Source organism: Agelaius tricolor, unplaced genomic scaffold (assembly GCF_023055355.1).
Source record: "Agelaius tricolor isolate 1412-34295 unplaced genomic scaffold, bAgeTri1.0.p SCAF_14, whole genome shotgun sequence".
NCBI lineage: Eukaryota > Metazoa > Chordata > Aves > Passeriformes > Icteridae > Agelaius > Agelaius tricolor.
Genome location: NW_027269274.1, coordinates 6,389,626 through 6,413,277, shown reverse-complemented (window position 1 = coordinate 6,413,277; position 23,652 = coordinate 6,389,626). Strand labels below are relative to the sequence as shown.

The 23,652-nt window shown below is 41.8% G+C and overlaps 1 protein-coding gene across 30 annotated transcripts in view; it reads right to left on the bottom strand.

Annotated features, from left to right (window-relative positions):
- Positions 1 to 9,282: 9,282 nt before the first annotated feature.
- Positions 9,283 to 23,652, bottom strand: part of MAGI1 (membrane associated guanylate kinase, WW and PDZ domain containing 1) — a 337,856-nt gene continuing 323,486 nt past the window's right edge. For 9 of the 30 annotated variants that reach the window (XM_071439410.1, XM_071439402.1, XM_071439409.1 and 6 more), the window contains 6 exons: positions 23,009 to 23,212; positions 18,428 to 18,518; positions 18,249 to 18,312; positions 17,111 to 17,257; positions 15,811 to 15,949; positions 9,283 to 12,161 (listed from right to left, as the gene is read on the bottom strand). In XM_071439410.1, coding sequence (XP_071295511.1) covers positions 11,461 to 12,161; positions 15,811 to 15,949; positions 17,111 to 17,257; positions 18,249 to 18,312; positions 18,428 to 18,518; positions 23,009 to 23,212 — 1,346 coding nt within the window. In that variant the 3' untranslated portion in view covers positions 9,283 to 11,460. Of the gene's footprint in view, positions 12,162 to 13,745; positions 13,835 to 13,941; positions 15,950 to 17,110; positions 17,258 to 18,248; positions 18,313 to 18,427; positions 18,519 to 23,008; positions 23,213 to 23,652 lie in introns of those variants that run through there. The other 21 variants (XM_071439403.1, XM_071439398.1, XM_071439420.1 and 18 more) reach the window with 11 other exon arrangements.

Genomic DNA, 23,652 nt, shown 5'->3' with positions numbered 1-23,652 from the left:
CAGGCCAGCTCCAGAAGGACCAGAAGTTTCTTGTGCTTCTGGAAGTCTGTCTTCTGTGCAGATGGGTCTCTGACTTCCACAACTGCCCCTGGCATCCTCCAGTGCCCCCATCCCCAGTGGGATCACAGAGGGGTTGAATTGTGCTGGCCACCAGTGCCTGTGACAAGCCTTGCTGCACACTGAACTCACTGGGGCTTTTGGCAGCCCATTTGTCTTCCCCTCTTCTATGCCCACTGACTAAAGAGCTCCTGCTCAACTTGTGTCCTACTTCCCATGGCCAAATCCCAGCCTGAGACACCCTCTTCAAATGCTGGACTGACACAAGTGGTGTGGGAAAACCACCCCACACCTCCAGATTTTGGAAAAGCCATCTCCCCCTTCACCCCAAGGCCACAGTGGATTTATGTGACAAGCATCCTTCATCAGAAGGGGCTGCTGGGGTGAGAAGGGCACCCCAGGGTCGAGCTGCTGCCAAGAGCCAGGAGAACCCAACAGACTGCATTTAGATAAGGGCAGGTTATCTGATGCATTCAAACCTTGATTCAAGGAACCCATTAGATTCACTTGTTTGGTGGTGGAAAAAAAACCCTGATAGTCTTTGGCCATGTTTAGCATGCAGGAAATCCTGGAGGGAAACTGGGGACCACCTACATGAGTGCATGCACACAAAACAAACTGCAGGTGTCTGTTTCCTGAGACAGCAACCAGCACATTCAAAGTGAGAATCTGCCCAGGACTGTCACATCTACTGCTGCCAGATACATCTGCTCTGGTAGAAAATCCTCTCCTCCAAATCTCTTTAGTCCTGAGCTGCACCACACACTGCAGCTGGCTGGGAGGGCACTGAGATTTGCATCCTCAGTTTTTGGAAGCTATTGCTCAGCTCCCAGCTGGAAGGTCCCTGAAAGCTCCTGCTCAGCTTGACCCTGGCCCCAGCTTCACCACCAGTTGTCTCAGGGAGTGCTTGACCTGACTGCCCTGGGGGACACGGGTGCTGCAGGGCTGGGACAGTGAATTCTCCCCAGCACAGAGTGTGTCACCCAGGGGGACTCTCAGAGCCAGCCCCTGCTTGGATACCAAGCCTAAGAGCCCATTTCTACAACAAAACCAGAATGGTTCCAATATTCCCAGTGAAATATTCTGCCTCTCCTAGGATAATAGGATTACAGCAGCACAAGAGATGAGGACAGCTCCCAGCCAGGCTGGTCCTGTCTCCTTCTGCCTTCAGAACCTCCACTGGGACCCTCTGGTCCACAGGCTCCACTGGAGCTGAGCTGCCTCCACCATTGGAGGGAAGAGCCCTTCCCTGACTGCTGGAGCCCAACTTCTCTGAGGCACTGCTGCCTCTGGCATCCCATTTCCTGTCCCATCCCATCCCATTGTCTCTAGCACAATCCATTTCATCCCCTCTGATGCTGATACTTGGCTCAGGGCTCAGTCTCTTGTCCAAGCAAAAAGGGCACCAAATCATGGCAAGCAGCTGTGTGCTGATGTGCTCTTGGTATCCCATGGGGAAGAAATCAGTTTTCCTTTCCTCCAGCAAGGGGAGATGAGGTGCTTGACAGGCAGAGCTGCATTTCACCCAGCCCAAGCATCCCTGCCCACACATCTTGTCCCCCACCCCATCCATGTCAATGACAAAGCTTTTGGCTGCATGAAGGCCTCCCTTTTGCACAGCCATGAGCCCTGCTGCCATGCAGGCTCCGTGCCCTGAGGGTGAGCATTGTTCCTCCAACAGAGCCCTCTGCTCCTTCCTGGCCATGGCTTCACCATCAGCTGCTGCTGGTTCTTGAGGCATCTGCAAATACTTGGCCCAGGCTTTCTCCATCCCTGCCCAGCCCTCCTGCTGCCTCTGCAGACTCACTGTGCTTTATCCATGGTCTGCAAGAGGAGGATCAGGCTGGCTGGCTCCACCAGCCCTGCAAACTGACAGCAGCCAGAGGCAGCTCCGGGCTAATGTCACAGCCACAGCCTCAGCACATGGCAGGGCGACTCTGACCTGGTTTTAACCCTGCTAAATATGCAAAGAAAGAACACCAGAGTGTGTGGGGGAAAGCAGTCTGAGGCTTTCCCTGTTTCCTCAGTGTTCTCTGCTACTTTATCTTTAATGCTCACACTGCATAGGAACACGTCCAATGCCAGATCTTCTTATGGGTGTACCAAGAGAAGGAAAACATGGTTATACTTGAAAGGTGGGATGCTTAGGGTGGGGTTTTTTGGTTTTTTACATGCTTATAGGAAAATGTGATTTTTCAAAGATTAACATTTTGACAAAATTTTAAAAAGAAATGGAAAACATTTTGGAGTGGAAATCTCTTTTAAGTTGCTTACCTTTTCTTATTGCTTGTTTTTTTCAGTCTTTTTGTTCTTAACTTAGTCATCAAGAGCTAAATGCTAGCCTGACTATCATTCTGACAGGCCTTTTTTGTTGTTGTGCTCGTTTTAAGAAAATGGATTTTTGTACACTTGGCTTTATCTTTGTTTCAACATCTGCCTTTCCCTTACCATTGCTGGTTCACTTCCACCACAGAAAATACTCAAACTTCAGTTTCTCTTGATTCTTTATTAACTCTAGATCATTATGTAGTACATAACTACTTCTTTGCTATGGAAACGCTATTTTATTTGAATCACCCACATTGTTCTGGGTATTTCTGTTTTTCGGCATCTAAATTTCAATAAAATTGTGTTCACTGACAGTGCAAAGGGCTTTACTGAGGGTAAGGGCAGCACAGCATCCTGGTCTATGTTCCTCAGCCAGGATCTGGTGATACCCAAGATGTTAATGTGTCCCCTGAGTCTGAGACCACACCTGAGGCTGAGCTATGAAATTCCACCATGGCAGGGATGGGAGCCTTGCCTGGAACAGGGACCATAAGAACATGTGGCAAAACAGAAATCCTCTAAATACTTGCTACCAGTGATCATGAGAGAGAAGAGATGCTCTTCTTATCCAACACATCTAAATGAATGGATATCCTCAGTGCAGTGCCATTTTCTGCTCTGGAGAACTCAAGCACCACAAAGCAGAGCAAGCAAAGAAATGTGAGGAAAGCTTCCCGGGGGGAATTTCCTGTGGAGCAAGAGGACAGCAATGGGACACAAAGCCACAACCACGTTTTGAATGTGCTCCTGAGGGGCACTGCCACTTGATAGCCCATGTGAAACAAGTCCCAGACATGGAGATCCTTGTCAGAGTGCTCAAGAAAAAAAGGCAAGGACAGGAAGCCACAAAAACCATTAATCAGTAGACCGCAAGTGGTGTTGTTTCTGGCATGGGTTGAGAGAATGCTGATCATTAACTCCTATGAACATTCCTGACCTTGCTCAGGAAGGCTCTTAATTAAATGATTATGTCCCTTGACTTCTGCAAGTCTCAGGCATCTGCCTCTCTGCTTTCCTCAGCAAGGCATTTTTGGGAATCAGGATCTCCATGATTACACTCAACTAATTACTTGAAAAGCATTTTCATCTGGACTCCAAGCAATCAAATTAAATACAGTTAATGTGGGTTTGGCAGGACTACACACAAACAAAAGTTGCTCTGTTTTTGTGCAAAATTGGAAAATCAGTTTTTGCTAATAGCCTGGTGTATGAAATCTGCTGCTTCAGCTTTTCACTGTTTACCCATCTTCTCCATTTTGCTGCAAAACTGTTGATGCAATTCTGCTGTGATAAATGAAGCCCAAAACCTCACAACATCCTGCCTTTAGGAAAAGACCTTGTAGGAACCAGAGACTGAGAAAGAATGAATTGTTCTGCTTTGCAGTAAAAAATGATAAAGACAAAGAGCATGCTGGAAATGAAGGAACATGCCGAAAATAAAGGAATCAACTTGATGCCACTTTATCAAAAGAGATACAACAAGACAGTGATATAAATCATCAGGCTTTAGCAGCTATAGGAGATTTCAGGTAGGAAGGCAAACTGAGTAACACAAAGTAGAAGAAGCATATTTATAAAAAAATACTGCAAACCAAACCTCATTTTGCAGAGAACCGCAAGCAAACAGATGGACATTTTCTAATAAGCTCACCAGTCTACTTGTCTAATTACTTAACACTTTGAAATTAATTTGATTTTTCTTTCTGAACAGATATTCTTATGGATCATTTTCCCCAATGAACAGGGAGTAAAGTACACCTAAACCTGAAGACAGCATGTGTCTATTTTTGGCTCAATGAATTAGAGTGCATCCTATTTAAAAAGAAATTCTGATGCAAAAAAAAAAATCATGAGACTTCATTGCTGTGAAACACGTCAGTCACAGAAAGGATTAATAATCTGTAACTGCCATGAAGTTGTGTTAGAAGGCTCTCTCTTTATTAAGTCATAATTGGAATAAGAAGAGTCAGGCAGATGAATGAAATCCTCAGTAAGCAGAGGGATATGGATTTTCACAATATGCTGAAGCAATGCAATAACAGAAGCTACAATCATTAATATTACTTACAAACCAGGATTAATCTCTAGGATAGGCAGAATTTCAGGGTAAAAACCTTGAGCTGATGCACTGTCACAGGTGATGGCAGTGTTAATCATTGCTCTCAGCAAAAGGAAACAGTCCTCGTTAGAGGTCTTTGGGAGCAAAGCTCCCTTCTGGCTTGGGATGCTCGCAGAGATGCACTCAGGAGTGAAGCAGAGCTGTGTGCCTACCAGCCCAAAGTGCTGAGTGCTGCCATAAATACAGCCCAGCAGCCCCCAGGGCCCAGATGCTCCAGCTCTGTGGGCAGCTGGAAGGTGCCAGGCAGGGATGTGCCAGGCAGGTACAGGGTCCCTCACACAGGCTTGTGCCATGCTCCCACATCAAAACTGTGTGTGTTGTCACTTGAAGCACTTCAGAGCCATTTATGGTTTGCATATTTGCATATTTTTGCATTGTTTTTGCACAATTAAGCTGAAGACTTCTGACCAAGCTGTCCAAGAGCACAAGGAAATCCAGTGGCAGTCAACTTGTAAACTGGGTAATCAGTCAGAGGTTTAAAAAACAAACTGGGCCCATGTGAATCAGGGCATGTTAGGAAGACACAGTCAGTAATTTCTTTTATAAAAAATTAAACTTTTTTCATGTTAGCAAATGTATATTAAGTGACATGAAGTACCACTTTTATAAAACAATACTTTTCAAGGACCAACGAAGAACTGGTTTAGACTTTTTCTCTGAGGTTCCAGAAAAATGATTTCATGCTGACATCCCCAGCATTTTGTCTAAAAACACCTGTCTCATCAGGTTATCATTTCAACTAGAGAAGGGACTGGAGAAGGAAAACAGATGTCTGATGCATCCTCTACAAGAAACAAGAAAACATATGCCATGAATATTTTAATGGTCTTTTCTTTTTCTCTTTCTGTTGTTACCATGCAAATAATGTGCACGGGAATCTTTAAACATCTTCTAACCATTCAGTAAATCATTTCACAGAATAATGAATTCAAGTACTGTGAATCAGCCCCCAAAATTTAATGACTTCTTTTAATTTTTTATGTCACATCTGGAAACCAGTAGGACATGGTGCTTGGGTGCACCTTCAGAGGGTGATTCTTGGCTTTTCCTCAGCTCTCCATGCCTGTGGTCAGGACCTCTGTTGCCACAGAGGAGTAGGAGCAGGACGTGCTGACCATGTCTGCTGCAGTGTACAGCAGAGGAACTGCCTCTTGTTCTTGGAAGTCAGCCCTGAGTTACACAACTGCAGTTCAGAGGTCACAAAGGCAAAGGCTTTGCCAGCAGACTCCACACTTCAAAGCTGTGGCAACAATTGTTGGATCAAACAGAGAGGAAAGAAGTTGCCTGTGGGTCCCTGAAGCTGGAGTCTCAGAAGAAAAGACAGCATCCAGAAGAATTTACTGAGAAACAATGAGGAAAAAACCCTGCTCATTTATATGGAACAAAGGCCCGAGTTCTCAAGAAGCTCTCCAAGCTGCTTCCACATCCAATCAATATTTTCTTTAGCACATATGGAATGAGCCTCAGCCAACTTCCTCCTCCAGACATTCCTATTTCTGACTATCCTTAGAAAGAAGCAAGGCAGCTAATTCAAAATTTCATTCATATGAACAGGAGCCACCAGGCTTTCAGGGACAGTCTCACCATCCTGTTTTCCTGACTCAACAAATTGATGCAGCTAAGCTCAGCCATACATCCAAATATATGCACACATATGCCCATAGCCCACAGCAGATGTCAGGTGGTGTCACATGAGCCTGAACAGCCAGTGACACACAAAAAACCTGAAGACTGAAATTTCTTACAAATGCAAATAATAGAAAGGAAATTTAAGACTGGTCATAGATGACACTGGGGCAGAGATGAAGCTTGGTCTACAAAATCTACATAAGCAAGGTGGAATTCCCATTCCATATGAGCCTGACTCTTTCTTATAGTCAGCACCAAAGTCACATCACATTAGGAATGGATCAAAAGAACCTTGGCTGAGGCACAATGCCAGCAATTTGGATTTGCTTGACTATGACCTCTCCCTCCTGCTGCAGCAAAACCTCCTCAGAAGTTCTCTTTTGAGAAACTCTTTGCTGCAAAAATTAAAGCTAATGAGACTTCTCAAGGAGATGAAACCACCCCCGTTCCAACTTCAGCATCTTGAGGCTCAAACTGTTCCTTGAAAGGAGGGTTTGCAATGAAAATGCTGCCAAAGAAGATTTGCTGAGGGTAGGAGCTCCTCATCTGTCCAGTCAGCACCATGGATGGTGGGTGCTCATCTCTGCTGCTTCAGTGAAGAGCACATCACTGCAGCTCACATTATCACCAAAATGGGGCTGGGCAGAGATGTTTGACATGGATGCAGAAGGGCCAGGGCATTATTTTCTGCTGACTTGCCAGAGCTCATCTCCTGGTGCCTCTAGACCCAGATATGAAAGTCTGAACTCTGCCAAAATACAGGGGAAAACTCTGCCTGAGGCTGAATTCATGCATAAACCTCACTGCATTTTAATGGCATTTGCACCCTATTTTGTAGGATATGCTTGGGGTATTTATAGAGAATTTGGACACAGGAATTCAGGAACAGTATGCCTTAAATTCTGGGGGGAAAAAAAATCTCTGAATGGAAGCTCAGGTTTTCATGGTCAGTCCCAAGCACTGAATTTCTACATTCATTGAGCAGCAGTCCTTGTGGCACCACACATTTTATACGCCTCTCTGTCCTGAAACCCCAACATTTCCATCTGGGTGACATTTTACTGCCTCTTCATTATATACCAGGAAGAGATGCTGATGGATTAGCATCACATCCAAAACAGAAACTGGCATCATCTCAGACTCACGAGATTTACAGCAACTACAAAGTAAATTTGGATACTTTTTTTAGTTCTCTCTCTTCCTTTTTTAGAAATAAATCTTAGGAAAATACAATCCCAAAGGCCTAACAGGCACACATTTACAGATGGCAGCAGTGAGTCATAAATGACATCTTTTCCTGGTACTATTTATGAGAGTCAAAAAACTGAACATATTATGAGCCATTTATAATGTTCTTCAGCAGAACAGTCAGCCAAGAGACAGAGCTGAAAGCCTGTTGCAACAAAAGGTATTAAAGTGAGGAGGAGAACAGTATCTATAATTACTACTCCAGTGATAAAACAAGCATATTACAGCAGATGGTTTAACACAAGATCACTATTAAATAAAACACTGGCTCCAATGCCAAGGGATGAATATTCAAGGAGCCAACTGAGTAAAAATGTATAAAGGCAGCAAATGCAGCTCAGTTAACCCAGAAGTTTTGTGCAAGACTAACCAAAGACATCAAACCCCACATAATTCCCCATGTTGGCAGAACAATCCCTCTGCAGTCAAAACTTTCCCCATTAGGAATTGATCAATGCAAATGGCAGGACTGAGCATACTGATGGCTCAGGAACTTGATCATGTTTGACTGATAAAAAAAGGTGTGAAACTCAACCCCAAAACAAATCCAAACCCTAACAGAATTAATTTGCAGAGCTTTTTCACATACCACTTCAGAAACTTCCCAGTTCTTCATAAGAAACAGACTCTAATTCATCTTCTTGGCAGCTTCACAGTTGTAGGATGTTGTTTGACAAAACAGGAGCCAAGTTACAATCTAAAAAGAGGTTCTTTTCATTTTTAGAAGTTTTGAAAAATATTTTATGGTCAAAAGTAAGGCTGGAATTAATTAAAGTGACTAAGGCTGCACCACGGAGTATGGAGCTGCAGTGCTCATGCTGCACAGCAGGGCTCCAGCTCTCAGGGGGTTTGGAAGCACTAGAAAGGATGCCACCACTGAAATGGCATTTTGAATTTGTTTTATGCAACTTGCAGTATTTTTTAAATTAAACATTCCTGTAATTTTGGCATTATCTATGTAATATCTTTAGCTGAGACTCAACACTTCCAAAGCTTGAGACTCACCTATGTAAGATCATTTAAATTATAACATGAACAAGGAGAAGAAAAACAGTAGCAACAGCAGAAGGTGCAAATGCATAACCAATGTATACCACTACAAAATGGTTTCGGAGTAAAAACACTGATCATTATAAGAGAGTAAAATTTAAAATATCCAAACACTTTCTCAGTGACCCTTCCATACCCCTAAGGACTCAGGTTGCACCAGACAAATCCCTGTGACTGGAAATACAAATCCTTCACCATCAACTCTCTCTGGCTGCCAGGACTCCCAGCAGGTTGCTTGAAGTTTCAGGTAAACAGATGAGTGGCGCCTGTTAAAGTATGCAAGACTTAAAAGTTGTTTTAAAAATCTATGTAATAGAAACATTTTTCAATCTTAAAGGTCTTTCTGCATTTTAAGAACTAAGAGATGGGAGACCTACAGCCTTGGTGATGTATATATATATATATATATTTGTGTGTATATGTATATATACTTACATCATACACATACATATATATATATGTGTTATATCTATATATATATGTGATGTGTATATGTATATATATGGCACCAACAACCTCCACTGAGCAGTTGCTGCCTTGATTTTCTCTGGTCACATGTGCTTTTATGTTATGAAGAATCAATGACACAAACCTCAGACACAATTACAGACCCTGCTTCACCTAAACCTTCAGTTTCTGACTACTTTAGGGGAAGAAATTTTATCCTGGAAGATTGGGAAACTTTACTTTAAGGCTTGTCAAATGATAATATATATTTAATGGATGATTAATACATATTTAATAGATGGCCCTTGGTGACCATAACCTATGGGTTTATTAATTTAAGCAGGGATGAGTAAGTAACATTAAGGTGTGGTTCTTCCTTTATCTTATCACTACACTCGCATGCATGCTTTGTATGGAAAACTTTATTTGATAATAAAAATAGCATTCACAGACTTTCTCCTTCTTTGTTGCTACATCATATACATAGTGTCTGTTCCAAGGAAAGAAGCTCTTACTGGGTAAGTCCACATCTACTCATCCTAGTGTTATGTATAAACCCAATTAAGTCAAATAAAGCTATGAACAATGTAGTATTTATATATGCATAGTGTTTTATAAAAAAGATTGGCCCACATACTGCTTTTCATCAACACAGAAAAGAGCATTTTGCCTATAGCATGTTGCAAGAAATGATGATTGGAGAATATAGACTGCATACAAGTGCTTAATAATACATAAGCAGGCCCACCATGAAGAAAGAAATGATATTTTCAAACCAACAAAAGCTTTAGAATTACTGATACAGTCTCCCATTTTAAAACAGCTTTACATACCTGATTCAGTTTACATTAAAATATATCCCCTGAATCAAATTTTTTCCATTTTTAGAAATATAAACACTTAATCACATTCCTCACACCTAAATTTTGTCATAAATCCTCTTTTATACAAGAAAAAGGCAACAGTTTTGTGGTTTTTTTCCAACAGGCTCTATTAATTACAATTTCAACTGTACACACAATGATTGGCCATCTTCTTTCTTGGTTTTGTTTTTACAGTACCATGGCAACAACAGTGATAGACTTGCAATGGTTTTGTGTTCATATGGAGGATGTGAGTCAGTATACATGTACACACCAATGCACTGGAAAAAGCAGCAGTTTACTTTAGTGGTCCAACAGTAACGGCAAACATTTTGGCTCAGCTAGGCAGTAATCCATTAAATCTTAGACCAATGCTACAGCAGACTTACCACACAGCTTGCAAGTTTAAAAATACAACTTAATACCTTGCAGGTTTCTCTTTTGCTGCTGTTCTTAGACTCAAATTTACAGCATATAATCAGGTATGGATAGGCTTCCACAATCAGGTTGTCCCACTGATTGCCTCTTTTAGCCTGTGATTTTCTTTTGATACTTTTTTATTTTATTTTATTTTTTTGGTTTTTTTTTTGTTTTCCCTCCCCAGCAAGTGCACTCCTTTTGTCTCAGTAAGGATGAACCAGTAAAACAATGAAAAACCGACCCTTTCAATACAGAGCAAGAAGAATTGAGAGCTTTTGGAATTTGGCAAAATAAAAGTCCACTGGTTTGGCCTGAGCAGAAGGAATACACCTACTCCGAGCAGGGGGACTGCGCTCCCACCGCATTGCGCCTCGTCCCAGAATCCCAATCCCTCCCCTTGCTTCCAAGCAGATACACAATACCATGCATGCTGGGGGTGCTGTCCATATACAGCTGGGAGATGAGCAGGGCTGCTGCCTTAATGACAGATCATCGTTACATGTTGCTGAGGCTAATGAGAGCTCAACAGTCCACGTTAGCGTGTGACACAGGCATGGTGCTGACCAGTCCTTCTGCCTCTGCGCATCCTGTCCAGGGGGCCTGAAAGTATAAACTGTTCATGGAACAAACTACAAATTACTTATTGTAAATCGTCTTGTGCTGTGTGGGTTTGCTTTTTTTTTTTTTTTTAATTATTTATTATTATTATAAATATCCTTCATTGAAACAGTAGTCTCTTCAAACAGTTCTTGCAATTTTAGGAACATTTGTCTCTTTCCTTTTTAATTCCTTCAGCAGGAGCGCTCCATTCCTACTGAGATGAACAATTCTCTTCCTTCCCCACCCCCAACCCTTAAAAAATTTTCTACATACAGTGTAGCAGTGAGTCACTAGAGAACAGTCTGGATCAAATTATTCAAACTTGGTCATAAAATCCTTTGCCTATATTATATTACTGGCTACCCCCACTTACTATATTGGGGAGGAGGGGAAAGTAGCCCAATAAAGGGATTATTTTTAAGAAATCTACAAAGAATGTAGAAACAAAATTTTATAATCCTTTAGGACCAACATTTGGCAAGTAATTAAAAAAAAAGAATACACTGAAAAATACTTTCTTTAATATTATACATCAGGCACAACGCTTTTTTTTTGTTTTGTTTTAAGATTTCATCTGCATAAACGGTTTGTAGGATCAGCAGGTGGTGGACGTCTCGTCGCCTGCAAAAGCCAGGTTGGTTCCACTCTCTCCTCTGCTCCCTTGGTGTGGGGAAGGCGACGGGGACCCCGGGGAGCCCCTCAGATGCTGAGGTCGGTGCTGCACTCCTTGTAGGGCCGCCTGCGCTGCTCGGGCGGGTGCCTGCGGCTGGGCTCGTGCTTCCAGCCAGGCTCTTCCCTCTCCCGGTGGCCAACTCGTTCCTCCCTGAGCCGTCTCTCGGGTGACCTCTCCCTCCGCCGGTCGGACGACTTGGCCCTTCGGTCGAGGGAGCTCTCTCTTCTCCGCTCAGGGGACCTCCTGGGCTCCGTGAGTCTCTCCAGCGACCGCCGCCGCCGGCCGGGCGACCGCTCTCTGCGCCTCTCAGGAGAGAGGTCTCTCCTCCTCTCAAGTCGCTCCCGCCTCTCCAAAGTGTTGTCAGCACTCCTTGTCCCTTCCCTGCGCTTTTCAGGAGACCTCCTCTTCTGCCCGTTCACCACCGCCCTCTCTGGCTGCCTTTCGTGCCTCCTCTCCGGCGACCTCTCTGTCTTCCTGCCTGGCACGTGGTCGTTGGTTTTAGAGGTCCCATTCCAAGTGTGGTGTTCATTGGGATGTCTGCTAAACTCTCTGCTGCCTTTTAGGTCTCTAACGTAAGTCCGCTTGTCCCCATGTTGTGATGATTTGTGAAGGTCTGGTGGATAACTGGACTCCGATGATGGGTGCTGCCGTCGGTCGGATGGCGCGGGTTTCATTTCCGATACATTTTGTGAACCTGTGGCGGGACTGTTCCTGTCACTGCTGGGGTCTGAAAGAAAATAACAGCAAAGGGTTTGGTATTGATGCCTTCCGTGGTGCTGTGACACCACTTAGCACTCTTCAGACTTCATTAGTGACAAAAACAAACAACTGTTAAAGCAGTCAGCGAAGGCTAACCGAGGCTTTTGTTAATTTAACTGTGAACAACGAGAGTTACAGGTTAGTACTGGTGCTGCTCTGATCGTTAGCCATGTTTTGGTCCAAGCTGATCTCATCTTTATGCTCTTCTGGCCATGGGGCACTTTACATTTCTCCCCAAGCCCAATTCATAATGTTTCAGTTATACTATATTCTTTCCAGTGGAAAAAAAACATTGTAGTTCAGGTTGTTAGCTGCTTTTTTTTAATAGCTTCCAATAAAAAGGGCCTTTAGGAAACAATTTTTGTCTTTTAAGACATTATAAAGAACTGCCTTCCAGGTGTGGGAGGCCTCGGTTCAAATAGCAGAAAATGTACAGAAAATAGAATTGATTATTAAGTTTTCACCTTGTAAAATAACATTTTGAAGGTGTGAGAATTAGACTGTAATCACGCCATTTCCATTTCATTTAAGGCATAGCTTAATCTCACTTAGTTTACCATGTTATGTAAAGTCCTAGGGTAGATTTTGGTTTTGCCACAATGATTCAAACAACGATGACAGTAGTTATGATTTTTTCATATCAAAGCAATGGAAAGATACTGTAATATGTAGGATGGCTTTGATTCAAATCTAATCTCCAGTTCATTATTTTTCATGTACTATTTGAGGTAAAATACAGAGCTGAGCTGCCTCTGCAAGACAAACTGCAAAGCAGAAGTAGAAAAAGAACATCCAAACTAAACCCTAGCCCTTGCTGCAGCTAAGCTACAATTACTCCCGACATTCGTAAGGGATGTTTATGAATGATTCATTACAAACATGAAAAACATTAAAGTAGCTGTGCTGCCTTAATGCAAGTGCTGCTTTTATTTGCTTCTTGTTTTCTTTCTTAAAGTAACTCCTTTGTGGCAGCTTGGCTGGCATTAGCCACTTCCTTACTCTTGCACCCCAACACCCACCTTGAGGTGGAACGCCCTGATGGCAATGACTGAAAACCCTCACAAACACTTGTGAGGACAGATTATTTTTTTTTCCCCCTCTTTTTCTCCTTTTTGCCTTCCCTCCCACCAAGCCAAACACTCTACATTCCTCCTGTCATCATGCCAACTGTCTCCCATTTGATGGCACTTCCAGTCCTGAGCTTGGGAGGGTCAGTGTGTGCATGGGCTGTGATTTTTGTGAATTCCAAGTGAAACCCATGCTGCAACTCACACGTGGGCAGTTTTGCTCTATGAGCACTTTGAGGCCACAGCTGGGGATGGGACCACGCTGCTTTCCTGTGGCTGTAAGCACGTGGCTTGTGGCAACCTGCCTCTCACACAAGGTACAAGCGAGGTTCAATCATGTCCTGTGGTGTGTGTACTTACAATTTGGGGGACGCAGGGTGTTCGGGATGAATTGCTGTACATATAGAATATAGCGAAGCAGAAAAGCAATGTGAGGGAATTAGGCCACAGCACAAAAACACCTAATATTGATTTTAGCTACAAACCGTAGTTTGATTATGGCCCATAAGGTAGAAGCAAGACTCCCCGAGCTTGTCATTTCTCATACATGCAGCGATATTAGGAGGTATCATCGCTGAGGAAGGAAGAGCCCAGCACCAAGAAAAGTAAGAGAAAGAGAAAGAGAAAAGTAGAAAATTTAGATTCCCTATAATAAAGATGAAAGAAAGAAAAATCTTCATATTTTATCTTAGAATAAAGAAAGTTTATTTTTCCAGTCAGATTGTCTAGGCTTCACCCAAATATAAGGCTGCAAAGACAGCAGTTGTTATTATTGTGACATAAAGAGACATCTAAGAGGTGATTCAATAACCCAGACAACGAGAGCATCCATTCTAAAAGACAGCTGGAACAGCGACACAGAATGTCATAGAAAAAACAGTAACAATCAAACAACAACGAAAAATAAAGTCCACCAGAGACCACAACATTAAAAATAAGTACAAAACTCATTACAAAAATATACAGCCTCATAGAGAAGCACGTTCCAATCAAGTCAGAAAAATATTGGAACTTAACATTATTAGAGGAACCATTTGCGACTGCAGTGAACAGAACGAAGAGAGAAAGGAGTCCCAAATGTTACAAGGATATTCTTTACAGTAGTGCAACCCCTGTATATTAAATCCTTGCTTGGAGAACGAACGTTTAGTGGTTAGCATTAGCCAAAAGAAAATTGGTGATGGATTTCCATCCTCAGTGCAACAGACATATGCTTTGAGAAGTGAAGCACTTAATTTACAGGGTATTTATGCAGTCTAGCATATGATACAGTACTGTACATCCAAAGGAATATAGGAAAAGACAAAAGTAGAAAGAACATTACAGAATTTCAGTGCCATCATTGAACCTTCTGGTGTGCTATTTATATTACAGAAGTGTAAACCCACAACTTCCCTTCCATATCGTTAAACACTTCAATTGTTTGTTGGTTATACTCTGAATTGGTCATTTTAAGTTAAATAATGAGCAGACTGAGCAGAAACTCTCAAACATAGTACAGTAAATGAAAATAAAATCTAGTTCATAAATTGTGCAGAAGGGTTTTTTTTCTGGTGTTAGGGCATGGAGAGAATGATAAACACAGAACTCACTTACACAGAAATAACCCAAATACAGGGAGGAAAGTATAAAGGACATCCCTTCAATCATCAGTTTCTATAGAAACCTCAAAGACCTTTGGTTGGGAGTAGCCCTCCATCGAGGGCACAATATTTGACAATTATCTCAAATAAATAAGACATAATTATAATATTAAATAGTGTGCTAAGTTAAGCCACCCAGCAATCCAACCTCCAGGGGAAGAAAAGGAAATCTAATGCAATTCTTAGTAAGAAACCAGGACTGACTGTTTCCCCCAAGACAGACATGAGAGCACCTTTTCATAACCTCCTCACCTTTTCAGACCTTACAAATGAACTAGTTGAAACCAGCAGACTGTTTAAGGGGGGGAGAAAAGGGCTCAGGAGGCCAAATCAATATATTTTTGCAGTAAAGCTTTTTTTTTCCCTTCTTTTTCTCAAATAACTTTATAAATATTTACATAAATATTAAGGAAAGGCAAAAATCTCATAAGCCATCTCAGCATTCATGTCTATGGATACAGACAGGAACCAAGAGAAAAATCTAACCAAAAAAAATAAATCACTGCTTCAGAATAGCAACTCGGGATCCCAGTTTTTGCATTGATTAGAAGAGGAGACCTATGTGAAACAACAATTCAGCCGCTGAGAAACAGTTTGGCACAGTTCAATAACATTCCTTTTTTGGCTGGACAAGACAATAAGGTTTGTTTTGTTTTGCTTTCCTCTCTGATCACCAAAAAATACTGCTATGATGATCTTGCCTTACACTGCGCCCCAAGTCCATGGAAGCAAGCAAAGGATGAAATGTGTAGAAAATTCAGCACAAGCGAGGCAATTATATGTTGCAAAGGTTGGTAAGACACTGGTGAGAAAGGAAAATAAAAAAGAATTCCCGCTTCAGATCTTGAGACAAATATTCATGGAGTGATGCCAGGGAAGAAAGGAATGTTTTCATAGTTTGACCCACCATATTCTGGGACAGAGCCATCTCCACGTTTCAGAAACAGGCGGACCTTGCGGCCACCATTTTTAATCAGTTCGATGGCCCGAGCGTGCTTCATGTTCTTGGTAGTTTCTCCATTGATCTCTAAGATTTCATCACCAATCTGCCAATGTAATAAAGAGATTATGATTAGAAACAAGTCCCCACAAGGGTCCCTACCAGCACACCACAAGACAGTGGCCATAGCAAAGCTGGAACAACTATGCATCAGGTGAAGCTAAACATGCCCAACTCCTTCCAGTGAGTGCCCACTGTGTAGGAGTCTGGGAGACATGAAGATGATGAGAAAGCTTGAGGTATCAAAATATTTCACTGCTGTTCTGAAAATCACTTTGCAATTACTGTATTGCTCAATAGTAAGTGCAGTGTTAGAACTGGTGCTATTTTATTTAATTTTGATAATTTGTAAAGTCTTCAGTCAAAGCGGTTGCTTGTTTCACAGTCTGCTCCAACTGGGATGTTCACAGAGCTTTTTCAGGTCTGTTTCTAACTTGGATATAGTTTGATATAGATATATAACTTGGATATAGATACCTACTATGAATCAGCAAATCTGATTCTGCAAATGCAATAATTTATCAGGAGAAGAAAACAGGGCATGGAAGAGCATGTCAAAGCATTGAATTCCACAGGGCAGCACTGATTTTGCATCATATTTTCATCAGCAAAATTTTGAACCCATAGATTTACCCCTAGCACAAGAATTTTGAAAATACCCTTCACATGCCATATCTGGAGACAATGACATATGTGGGAAAGTTATAATGCATTCTTTAACAAAGGTCCAAGGACTACATAAAACCTGTCAAATTATTTCTCCAGTAGGCATTTTATAACATATGCCCTTGTTATATAATGTTTGTCATTTAGCTGATATGTGAGGTTAACAATTAATGTTAATCAGAACCTACATTGTAATTTTTTATCCCCTGGGCCATAGACATGTTCTGTCCCCTCTCTGCCCACTAGCAGGCAAAGACTGTGGCTGTTCCATTTTCACTGCTACAAGTGCCCTTAGGCATTAAACAACAGATCGTGTACTACAGTTTGGAAAGCAGTGTTGGAAGAAGGGGGTGAAATCTTCCACTGAACACACACTGCTATAGACAGTGCACCAAGAGTGACAGATGCCATCAGCAGCAGTAAATAGAAACCACTTTCAGATCACATTTAATTTCCCTCTTAAGCTGAAAGAGCAGAAGGGAGAGGCAGAGAAGTCAGCTTATTCCAGAGCAAGGTGGTTTTAAGGCCAGTTTGTGCATACCCTCATTTTCCCACATCTCTCAGCAGGCCCGTCCTCAGCGAGCCGCAGCACGTACAGGTCCATGTTGTACTCCCGGCCACCTCGCAGGCTGAAGCCAAACCCTTTGGCTCCTCTTTCCAGCTCAACAGTGTAAAAGTCTTGGTCCTGCTGGAGAGAAGACAGCAAACGCCCAATTGAACAGAAAGTCAAATACTGCTCCGCGCTCATTTTGGAATTGTTCAAGCAATGCTTTGTTGGTAATCATTAAAAAATGGAAAATCAGTTGAATTTTCACATGCAGACCAGGATTTGCTGCTTCCTCAGACCTCACTCTGCAATTTGGACTTCTGGTGGTTGGTGAAGGGCTGTTGGAATAAGTGGTTTGGCTATGTCCTGTGGTGCATTTTTGGGCACCCCTGTTACATAGCACCACCAGAGCAGGAGGGGACATTTTAGGAAGGTGATTAAAGGTTCTACCAACCTTTAAAGGCAAGGACAACCTCCCTTTCAGTGCCAGCTTTAGTGCAGTGTCTAATGGCACCTGGGGTGAGCCTGTGCCATGGTGCTGGCTTTTTGTATAGTTACCACATCATTTATTCCTTTGCAAGAAGCTCAGAAGCCTTTGCATTGTTTTCCTCAAATGCTATTATGGGGATGTTTTGAAGTCCCTAATGGAAGATGTTACTTCTGGGATGGCCAGTGACAAGGAAAGTTAACACTGAGATAGATAATCTTTCTAATAAGATGCCATCTGTGCGAGCTGGAGCACTCCAGCTATCGCCCCTTACTAAGTTTTCCTCTTTTTTATTCTCTGAATTTATCATTTGCACACAACAATAGTTTCTGGAGAGGCCCCTCACAACAGACAATTCAATAAACAAACACAAAAATTATTACTGCCCTAAAAATGTCAGCTCTTTTTTTCTTTATTTTTACTCCCTCAAAAGTCTTGATGAGAACGTGTTGGAAATGTTTCTCAGCTGAAACAACAGCAACACATATTAAGAAACTAATCAGCAAATTCCTCTTTCTTTTCAGCAGACTAAGGGAGAGCAGCTTCTCAGTAGGAATTTTCAAGGGAACTATTTAAACACAGCCCTCAAGCAGATTGGAAACAACAGCCAGTGGTAAGCAAAACAATTAGAGAGATACTCCTTACCTGTGCTGCTTGTGGTGGTTTGAAATCAAACTGGGATTCCTGCTTTGGTTTGGTGTTGTTCCTGCTGCAATGAATGAGAGGGAGAGAGGAAAAATACAGCTCATGGGACGTGAAAGTGATGAAGAAGTAACTGAAGAGAGAGCATGTCGAGATGCTCTCCGCAAGGAAAACAATCTGACCTGGTCTCCTGTGGTATTTGCTGAGGAGTATGTGTGGTTGTGATTGTAGCAATTTTTTCTGCATTGGTCAATAAAGTAGCATTGGAGGATTCTGCAAAATAGATTTTGTTTATATTATGAGGGAAGACCATGGGCTATTCACTGAAAGAAAAAAAGAGTTTTGCAAAAGCATTTCATGGAAAAGCAACATTACATTGTTTTTATAGAACTGGAGATGGGATCAAATTTCTCAATTCCCCAAATTAATATAATAAGGATGTATATAAAACTGTACACTCAACTGGAAAATGAAAAAAAAATTACATTAGGACATCTGGATTGGAACCCCCCCAGACCATTAGACACATTCATGAAGACTCACTTGTAGATGAAGGATTGAACAAAGTTTTGTCTATTGTCTAAAGACATGAATTCCAACCAATTAAGTCTCTAAATATTGTAGGTTGGGTGGATTAATTTTACAGTATCTATAACTATTCCAGGGATTATAAATTTATCAGTCCTTCTTCCATCAGAAACTGCATTCTCCAGTAGAATTGAGATGTGGCTCTTATCCAATACCTCACAAGATGATACTGAATGTGGCTAAAACCCAAATTTACTGAAATCCTACTCTGAAATACAACCCACTACTGCCTCAGCAATGAAAGCAGGAACATGGAGCCACCAGTACCAAATGCATCAATAACTCTGGGTAACACTTACAAAAGGGTGCACTGAGAGAATACAGGGAGCAGGAGCAACTTCTAAGCTTAATTTCTGCCATGGTAAAGGGCTCTCAGCCCAGCACCAGCCTGTGCAAATTGCAGATTTCTTTAGGCATGGAAGGAGAGGCTCCAAGGAGAGGTCCTGTCTCCTGCTTCCCAAAACTGAGATGACTAAAAGTGACTATGTAGGTGTCCCTCACAGTATGGCAGGGCAGAATATTTCTCTTGTCATTCTGCAGCTGCATCAGACTTCAGCAGGACCAGAGTTAACCCCAAACTCACTTAAAATTCTGCCTAAACTTAAGGTCATGTCAATCCCATTAGCTGAATATAGCAACACAGACCCAGAATTCTTCTGTATTGAACTCAACAGATTTTCCAGAACTATATATTGTACCAATTCTGAACTGATGTTAGTACTGAAGATGCTTTCAAATGCTGAATTGCTCCAGAAGCCAGCAGTTTCTGAAAACACCCCGCCTCTCCTGTGGGAGTTTGACTTCAGAAGAAGTCTCAGTGGTACTCCATGTACCTTGATGGTGCTTAACCACACAAAATGCTCAACAGTTATGTTGGTTGCACTTGGAGAATGATGGGCAGGGTCAGCAGAAACAGCCACTCATCAGACATGGCATTCCCAGCTAAAGCCACTGCAGTGGCAGGCAGCTGCTCCTTTGCAGAACAGCTCTGTACACAGGAGAACCCCTCTTTGTGTCTACACCCAGTGTACCCAGGAGAGAGCCACACATTGCAAGTACCTACAAAATAATGAGCATGAACCACCTTTCAAGACAAAAATCTGAACTGAATACACAGCCACTAAGACAGCAGTGACAAAAACTGGATAAAAACATCTGGGTCTCCAACATAAAATTACAAGGTCTTCTACCCTGCCCTTGTTTGCCTCTCAAGCTACAGGCATACACTAATTCATCTCACAGGCTATGGAGAAATCTGCCATTATTAAACAGAGTCCAGCTATAATACAAAATTGCAGCAATGGGAGGGTTTTTGTCTGAATTAAGGGTTGTGGATCCTGGGAGTTTAACTTCATTTCCTTCATGGATTGATATTAATTCTGGAGAAGTCTAGATAAGGGGAAGCTTCTTCCTCTCTGTAGCTATTTGCATGTCAAGGGAAATTCAGGAAAAGGGACAAAGAAAAAGAAGAACCACTTAAACAGATGGGTGCAACAAGAACACAGCTCCTTTGCCTGCAGTGCTGTGCCCAAGTTAACATGCTGAAACCCTCAGCATATGGAGCTGAAACATCTTCCAGACCAGAGCTGGCTTGTGTCCAGCAGCTCAGAGAGCAAGAGAGGCTCCCTGGTCTGCCTGCACCTCTCAGTGTAGGCATGACCAAACCACACCCTTGTGATGATGTGCCACTCACAGCTGGCTTGTGTCAGAAGATGTCCCTACATGTAGCTACAGTGTTGGGGTTTAAGAAATAATTCTGTTTATTTTGTAAAGATGACTTGATGTTAAAATCTGTCTCCTGCATAAGAAAGCCTCAAAACATGGTTAAGTGTTCTGTATTCATCCAGAACAAAAGCCTCTGAAATCTTCCACAAATATTTGGAGATCAGATGATGATGGGCTTCAAAGAGAATGCAAGATTCCTACCCTTTAGTAGGTCACACTAATAATACCAAGCAGAGCAACAACACATCTCTGGTACAGATGTATCTTCACACCACTGTACTGCATCTATCTTTAGCCCACCCTCTCCCATGAGTCAGGAGTTGTGCATAATTTTGCCAGTGTTTTAGACACTGCTCCAGGACACATGCCAGCCACCATGCAAAACTGGAACAGAATATAGCAAAAATTATCTTTAGTACAATTATAATTGCGTGTTCTAAACCCTACACATTTCATTGATTCCTTGCCCTGCTCTGTTCTAAAACTCTCTGTCACCAATTACATGCCTAATCTAAGCTTGTCCTGCTCCAGCATTCTGTATCCTCGAATCTGCTGGAAGTGTGGTAAAGCATCATCATTTCATTGCAAATACAATCCTGCAGTCATCTGCGCCAATTAACTTGTGCAAGACTTATTACAAAGCAAAAACCCTCGGTGTGTTTAATAATGTTAGAAGAGATTAGCAGTGTGAGTTTATTGTGAGTCTTGTGATGCACCTCAGTTTCATGTTTATCTGACAACTGGCTTCTGATTTGTGCTCCCCCCTCCTTGCAGCACACAGGCCATTTATATTTGCCAAAAAAGCACTCAAAAGAAACAAAAGAAAACAACAAATCAAGAAAAGCATACAAAGACATCAAAAAGGAAACAACACTGAGACAGATTTCTTGTATCTCATGGGGTTTTAGAGCAAAACCCTCAGAGATTTTGAGAGTGTTGGGTCTTACTGTCTTTTGGAAAATAAATGCAGGTAATACTATGCAAAGTTGGCAATCTGACTTGGAATTTCAAAGTGACAGTAAATAAAAAGACTTAAAGCCTGAATTGCTATGAAAGCAGAGTTGATTCCTTCCCCAAAGAACAGCTTTCCATCTCCTCCAGGAATACGTGATGTCAATCGCAGGTACATGTTTCCCTAACCTAAGCAATTTACATGATATTTGGGACACATCATTGCATGAGCAAGCCTGGCTCAGCATTTATGTCAGGAGGTTATATTCTTAAAAAAATTCTTAAATCATTTAGAAGTTGCTTAGTTCTCAGATGGTTTTTCTTTTTTAGAAAATAAGCACTTTATTTACTTAAAGATTCACCTCCCTTTTTATCAGAGACTAAAATACAGGTAATGAACAATTCTTCTCTCAGTTTATCTTCCAAAACAGGCATGCACAGGCCAGCTCAGATGTTAGCTGGATTCACAGCCATTTTATTATTCATGAACACCCTATTTCCTCCAAGCAGCAGAGGATTATATAGCATTTGACCTGGTACCCACTAGACAGAAGGAAAATAAAGCTTTTGTGCAAAACAGATCACCCTAAGCAGAAATAATTTATAACCAGATCATTTCTCATCCTGGTCTGTGGGGAGCAATGTGGAAAGGTTTCTGCCCAATGAGTTCTCACTTTGAACCCATCCATGGCAGAGAAGCACAATAAACAAAGAAAATACTCAGAATTTAGAACCACAGAAATTTTAGTTCTGCTGCAGATACTTTAACAGGTTTCTGATCAGTTCCTATCTGGGGATTAATTTAATGGAACTGATACATAACACAGATCCTTATTTTTATTAAATACTTCAGTGACCTTAATTCACCACCAAGTGTCAACTTATTATTAGGGAATCTGCACATTCCCTCTCATCTGAAACACTGAGATCCTGTCTAGGGTAACTCTTAAAATGCAACTACAGAAGCATCCCCATTTAAGCAGTCATTTAAAAATGTACTGAGCTCACTCCCAAAGCAACTTACCCAGAATAAAAGCAAATCTGCTTTTGAAACAGCTTAAAACATGTCAAAGTGTTTATCTCTTTCTGTGATCTCCTTACTCTATAGCCTGCTTGTGTCCATACAAAGCTTCAGGAATCACACATCCTAACAAGTGATTCCCAAATATTCTAAAGCTGTATTACTAAGCTAAGAATCAAACTAAAGTGTATCAAGAGATCCATCAAATTTATGGAAGATCATTTTAAGCGGATGCATGGAACACAAAATTCTTTTTTTTAATGTTGAATTAGCACCTCCCTGTTAAAAACCAACCACCTCTACAAAAAGAAACAAAAAATAAATCTATGGGAGACTCACAACCTCCCTCAGCGCTAACTCCCAAAGTGGGAGCGGAAACCGACCCCTCCACGGCTCTGCAGCTCCACGTGACAGAAAAATCCCGGGGAACAGAACCAAGAAGAGGGCGAGGCAAGAGAGCAGGAAACAGATACATTACCATCTCCTGGAATGATGCGCAGGGTGACGGTGTTTCCCGCTTCCTTAATGAGGTTGACGATGTCTGAGTGCGACTTGTTGGTGATGGAGCACCCATTGACGGCCAAGATCCGGTCGCCGACTTTCAGCTTCCCGCAGCGGTCGGCGGGGCTCCCTTCAATTATCCGACCTATTTTGTGAGGCATGGCCACACATGCATTTCCCGCTTTTGTATCGGTTTGGGGGTTGTTTTGTTTGGTTTTGGTTTGGTTTTGTTTTTTTTTTTTTTTTTATTGTTTACGTATGTGGGAATATGGTGAAGGGGAAAAGGAAAAAAAGGGTTGAAAAGGGAAAGAGAAGGTTAAGGGTTAATTAATTAATGCATCAAGCAAAAGTTATTATAGGATAGCTTTGCTGCCAGTGTTCAAAACATTGGCAATCAACTAGTTGAGTGCACAACACTTTACTTCTTCCACAAAAAGTGTTTTGTTAATCCCTCAAAATTCCCCCCGAGTGGATTTCTGTTAATAAATGGTGCAATTTTTATTGACTACAACTGCACTTAGCAGCTCCATCATAACCCAAATCTGATTTTGTTTTTGAAGAAAAAAATTGAAACTGTTTATAGAAGACTCAACTTTCCTCCTCCAATATTACATCAGTGTC